This window comes from Rhopilema esculentum, chromosome 13 (genome assembly GCF_057945365.1).
Source record: "Rhopilema esculentum isolate cy_ngs chromosome 13, ASM5794536v1, whole genome shotgun sequence".
NCBI classification, from domain to species: Eukaryota; Metazoa; Cnidaria; class Scyphozoa; order Rhizostomeae; family Rhizostomatidae; genus Rhopilema; species Rhopilema esculentum.
In genome coordinates this window covers 9,879,313-9,885,527 of record NC_142827.1, presented here as the reverse complement: position 1 = coordinate 9,885,527, position 6,215 = coordinate 9,879,313, and the positions used below count along the sequence as shown (strand labels likewise).

The window sequence follows — 6,215 nt, the reverse complement described above, 5'->3', positions numbered from 1 at the left end:
ACATTTAGTAAACTAAAGCTTTTCGTCTGACACTCTTCAGAGTTTAGAACGTCAGAACATAGATCGAAAACTCTACGCTAGGAAATATATATACCCAGTTGTGACTCGAAATAGGCCAATCAGAAACACGAGCACATTATAGAAAGGTTCAGTATAATTAAGTTTAAAACTTTAGTTATACTATCAGGATGTCAAATGCGAAATAAACAATGTTTTATCCGATATTTAGGATCATAATTGGCTTTTTACTTCGTGCACTTTATACGCAAAAATAACAAAATTTGCAAGAAGAGTGTTAACCCAGTCCCTATTGACAATCCAATCCAAAATCAAATAAATCATACAACTGATTTATTTTGAGAGATGTTAATTTGGTAAAATTTTTATTTTTACGGTTGAATAGAACGCCGTTTTCTATTTTACGGCTCTGTTGTTACGACACATCAAATTGCAACTCTCATTGCAACAGCACTGGCGAGTGTTTTTCTTGGAAGCATTTTGCGCCTGTTTGATGATACTGAGGAGGAGGTCGCGCGTGGATGCATCAGGATAAAGCGGAAGTTTTTCTTCTGGCCCTTGGCTTCTGGCCTTGCAGCAACAAAGTTTTAAAGGGGGATCTAGGCAGCACAGAAATGACGATGCAGTGCCGTTCAATTTTGCTAAAAGTTATATCAGTTTTTGGGGTAGTCTCCAGTTTATCAATTCATGATCCACGCTTGTCGCCAGGTCATATGAAGCCGCTCGGAACAGGAAGGCCTAAGTTTCCAGTGGAGGCCCTTACGGCCTATCCAAGCCCTCAAGGTATTTACTTTATCTTCCGTTCCGTCGTATTTTAGAAGTTTTGTAAAATTGTGTATAACTTTTGAATATATTCAGCATTTAGCTGAGATGGACTCTGAACAAGAACTAGCTGAGATGCCTCTTTTAATTTGCGGAATTTGCCAAATTTACGGAAACATTTAATTGATAAAGGGAGGAGCACAGCTATTTTAAGCCACTTTGGCCCCCTCCTTTTCGGCTGATAATTTATTATTGACCAGTTCATATTCATTAAAATATTGTGATTAAGTCACAACGAAACAATATTGCAAAGAAAGTACTTGGCAAACAAAAAAGGCCAACTCAAATGCAATAAGTGTACCTTGACTGATTATGCTTGCAAAAGGATGTGCTCGATCAAGTGAAAACTATGTCAGCATTTCTAAACTTTTAGGGAAACCTTTGCTGGAAGGGAGTTGCATGCGCTAAGATTTTAAATTTAGTTCCCAAATGTGCCAGAGTGAAATCCATGTAAACCTCATGCTGGATATTGGCCAGTTAATTATGAAGCTGCACCAAAGTTTCTACATGCTAATGCCAAGAAGTTGTATGATATAATGCATGATAGAAACTGATAGTCGACTTTGCACCAACAATGGTTGTTTTTAGGTCATAAACTGGCCCAAACACAGGCAGCAAACCCATTTTTCTTTGTTTTATGCTAGTGCGCAGTATCTCTGGCTAAAGTTGCATGGATTTCACTTGGCAAAAGTGAAAAAGTATCATCATGTTAATACATGATTTAGAAAGTAAATAAATTGATTTAAACCCTTCTTTGCAGAATTTTTTGACAATTATGTTGACAAGAAAAGACCCTTTATAATTTATGGTGCTGCAAAGTCATCACCAGCATTCACAAAATGGACTCATGCATATTTCAAAGGAAATCCTGAAATCGCAAACATGCATGTTTCTGTTGATAAGGACAAAAAAGAACTCAATAACATATCAGACTACAGACATATGAAATTTGGAAAGTTCCTTGATAGATTTCAGAGTGAAGAGATGTACTTAGTTGATGGGGTGAAGAAACAGCTGCAGTGAGTATTTGTGATAGTCTGTAGCTGACTCAAATGTGTCATTATGTCTGTTAAATCTAGTGTGTATTAATGTCTGACCCATACAAGGCTTCCATTTTTCTAAGAAACAGCACCTTTATATTGTAGTAATGTTTTCATATTTTGGGGCATTTTTGGATACCGGTAGTAAGGTTGCAAGAATGAACCGTAGCACAGCAATTATATATTACCAGCCCCTAAAAAAGGAGTAGGCTACTAAATGTTTTGACTAACCAACCATAAGCTTAAAGGAAACAGATGGAACAAATGGTGGTAAATTTCTGGGTAAACAGTAAAGTGTATCTAATCTTCAAAAATATCTAGTATGCCACAGGATAGGAGGACAGGTTATGACAAAATGTGCTGAATCATTGAATAACTGTAATGCTATTGGTGGATCACTGATCACTAAGAAGAATTTTGTGCTGATTTTGAATACAAGTTGGACCATCATTAGACACCTGCATATAATGGCTTATTAACTCTCAGCAGATAGTACTTATTATTTTCTAATTAATTTTATTCAACCGAAAATGACAACATTTATTTAGAAGCTAATTAAAATTACTTATAAGAGTCTTTCCAACAGTAGTACTAGTCAGTTTAGCATTTGTAAACAACTTGAAATCACTATCACACTTGCAGCACAAATCTATTGTAACCTTCTTAAAGACTCTATTCTCTTTCTTTCTCCTGGGACTAAATAAATTCAGTTAAACATGACTCAGTACTTTTGATGGTGTTAAAGATAGTGTATCTTTTTATAAGAACATAGAGAGACCTTTCAGACTTGAGCAAAAATTGAAATCAGTAGTAATTCTAACTTTAACAGTTTGTGCGAATGTTGGGGGGTGTTATTGTTTATTGGGATTGGGGGAGAAAAATGTTAATGCAATTTTGTTACATGATTGATACCTAGACATTGAGTTAATACTCTTTTTCCAGAGCTGATATTTTACTGCCTTCACCTCTTCGATGCAAGGAAACAAGAGAGTACTTGAAAGACACAGTGAGTTCTCTTTCCATGTCTTTTTAGGTCACTGCTTGGGCTACATGACCTGTTAAAAGAAGTAATGCCCTCTTAGGGGGCAATCCATTCATTGAAAAACATTTACTCTACCTCTATATGCCAAAAAACATTTCTAAAAGACACCCTCCACTGATTTACACTAATAATGTATTATTTTTCCAAAGCAGAAGATTGGGACCAACTTTAGATTTACCAGATTTGCTATATCTGACCAGATATGAAACCTGCATTTTTTAAAGTTACCTCTTTATAAACAAGGAGCAAAACAATTTGCCCTTTAGTGGGTTGCCTATTCAATGAACAACATTTGCACAATCTATTGCACAGTTATAAAATGTTTGGTCTGTCACAGGCACATTTTCAGAAAGCATAAGCTACTTACGTTGTGATATGACAATAATGGCAGACAGCAAACTTTGAACAAATCCAGTACTTCTTCTAAGCATGTATCAAATCCTCGTTAAAAAGTCTTGTTTGGTCTGAAATCAGCAAAAGTATTGAAGACGTTATCTGAAAACTGTTTCACTTAATCCCATGATATGCCTGGATTATTCAATTAAATCAGACACTCTAAGAGGAAAGGTAGCCAAGAAATCACTATGCTAAAAATTTCTTTGCAACGGAACTGTTCGAAGTTTGAGTGGAATTGGGTGAACCATTCCAACCAAAAACACAATCAAATTTGTGGCACAAATTTATACTTAAATGTAGACAAACACGTTCCACAGCTAATTTTGCTGTCTGACCCCTTGCATTTTCTGTTCCGTTGCTTTTACTAATCTGAAATGAATGACCACAGTGATGCAGGAATTAAACAGTAATTTCAAGGGCCTTTTTTTGAAGATTTGAGACCTATACTAAAAAGTGCCAACATACATCTTCATTTAGTTTTAATCCCCTAATTTTCTTCAGTTTTTAGCTTTCGACTGTGTAAAAGTCTCCCATGTAAACTTATGAAATCGCTGCCATGTAAACACCTATGATATCGTATTGCAATCGTTTTCTGCTACTTATGGCTCCTGCAGATGTGCCTCACAATTCTACGTAGTGGTGGCGACAAACAAGTGACTATTTTGTGGGGTCAAAAATCTCTTGAGTGCGGGGGCAAAGTCGAGGGGTGGTAGGGCAATTGCCCCCGCAGTTAGTATGTTAAAATAGCCCTATAAACCATTCTGGTTTAGACTCTCCATTTGAGTATCTTTTTTTTAATAAGTCATGTCTTTTGTTGATGGTCCTTTGCAATCTACTGCAATATATGAACAAAAAATTATATTCTCGATTCTTAATGCCATCATTGGTTTTTGTAGGCAATCTGGTACAGTAGTGGTGGCACAAAATCTCTGTTTTCATTGACATTCCGTGATGAAATAGTTTGTGTATTACGTGGCAGAAATGAATATTTAATGGTGCCTTACATGAATTACAGAGATCGAGTGAGTATTTAAATCTTTCACCTTAACAGTTAGAAAAATTTCTGCTTTTGGAATGCATGCTTGCCAAGCTGCAAAGTTTGGGTATGTGTGGGGAACGCGCAATAATTTTGTCCTTGGAAATTTAGATTAATCCGCAAAATTGCAGCATGGACTTTCGTGCAAATCTCGCGCACAGCCTCACCGCGAGGCTTACAAATGCTATTTGAAAGAAAAATCCTGCAGCTTTTAACCTGCTATTTTGCAATATGGTTTTGTTCTCGCGCAAGTGTAAGCGGCAAAAACTCATTACCCGTGCACAGTAGGGTAAATGAACTTCAAATTATTGCAAAAAAATTCTATGCTTACTTCTTGGAAGTTATTTCCTGATTAAATTTAATAGCCTTTTAAAAGAACAAGAACAGTTTCTCCCTCAAGTTACTTTGCAGTTTAAAGCACAAAATGTCTCCTTTGAGCCATCACCTTAATATTTCTTGATAACAGGAATAAAAACAACAAATAAAAAAGTTGTGCGTATCGCAAGCCATAGCAGATGCAAAGAAATCAAGACGTGCGAAACGTCACACGCGGCCTATTTTCATGTTACAAAGACTGTCAAAAATAAGTCTATGTTTTGTTAAATCTGCAAGGCATTCGTACTACTGCGAGGACATATCTTAACTGCGCAGGAGACGTCCTCGTGAAATACAAATGCCCTGCCGTAAGGAGTTAGCAAAAAATAGACCTTGGGAAAGTCTAGACTTTATCATTCTTTTGAAAACATGTTTTGATGCGAAAAACTTGTGCGAGAGGCAAAGCAATCTCATCTTAATAGGTTCTTTCATACAAATGGGCCTAGCTAAGTGCTCTTGCTAAAAGTTGTTGTGTTTTAGCAGAAGGCTTTGGGCCTAGGGAAGATTTTATTGGGTGTCTCATCAGTTGCTAACATTTATATGCGTTCGACCGTTTCAGATTTCTTAGTCAAGTTTATAATATTACCTTTTTGTCAGAATTGTATTATACTAGTGAAGTGCCTTGTCTTTTTCTTTTTTAGTTTCATTTTTCCGTATATTCTTATTCTTGACATAAACGAACAGTTTGCGATAAAACCACGGAGTTTTGGGAATGGTTATTACTAGCTAAACTTGAAATTAGATTTTAATGTCAAATGCAAATAATTTTGTTCAATGCATCATTATGAGTCAAACATTGCTGCACATTTCTGAAGTTCACTTCTTCCACTCCCTAAGGTTCTTTTACGACATTCTGTAAGACTTGTTCCTTCGGCAGTCGAGTGAATGCCTATTTCTTGCTGTCTTTAAACGAACTCGTGCTTTGATTTTATAGTTCACGGAAATCAAAGATGAAGCAGGAATCCGTGGCATTGATGTCGATAGGTAAGTCAGAATAACATCTTACTTGTCCTTGATGCCCCCCTCTCATCCTTGCTAACGAAAATTTCTCAGGAAGGCAAAACAATGAAGTCAGGGTGAAGATTTGTGAAACATAGAAGGCCGAGGTATCATAACAGGATTTTTAAAGGACTTTAAACACCCCACATAATCAAAGATTTTTAGAAATTTGGGTATGGCCTTTTCATGACGATATCTATCAAATTGACTGAATTGTACGACGTTTTCCCATGTGAAATTGTCGAGTTATAACAATTTTCACCAAAGCTTTTACAAGACATCTTAATGAGGAAAAAGAGGTCTAGGTTTAAGCATGTTTGGGGGGACAAAACAAACTAGATAGCTTCCATGTACTAAACAAATTTAGAGAGTTTTAATAGAGTATGGTCATTGGTGCTGTTATGTTCTCGTTTTTAATATTGTAATGCTCCTATATCAGCTTTTTGTATCTACAGGTAGTTGCTACAATTTTTATTTTTAGATACCA

The 6,215-nt window shown here is 36.2% G+C and overlaps 1 protein-coding gene across 1 annotated transcript in view; it reads left to right on the top strand.

Moving 5' to 3' along the window:
- Window positions 1–524: 524 nt before the first annotated feature.
- LOC135691774 (jumonji C domain-containing protein 5) overlaps window positions 525–6,215 on the top strand; it is a 28,750-nt gene continuing 23,059 nt past the window's right edge. Inside the window, exons 1-5 of the mRNA XM_065209737.2 lie at window positions 525–801; window positions 1,601–1,859; window positions 2,823–2,886; window positions 4,215–4,340; window positions 5,664–5,713. Of these exons, the coding sequence (XP_065065809.2) occupies window positions 540–801; window positions 1,601–1,859; window positions 2,823–2,886; window positions 4,215–4,340; window positions 5,664–5,713 (761 nt within the window). The 5' untranslated portion in view covers window positions 525–539. The remainder of the gene's footprint in view (window positions 802–1,600; window positions 1,860–2,822; window positions 2,887–4,214; window positions 4,341–5,663; window positions 5,714–6,215) is intronic.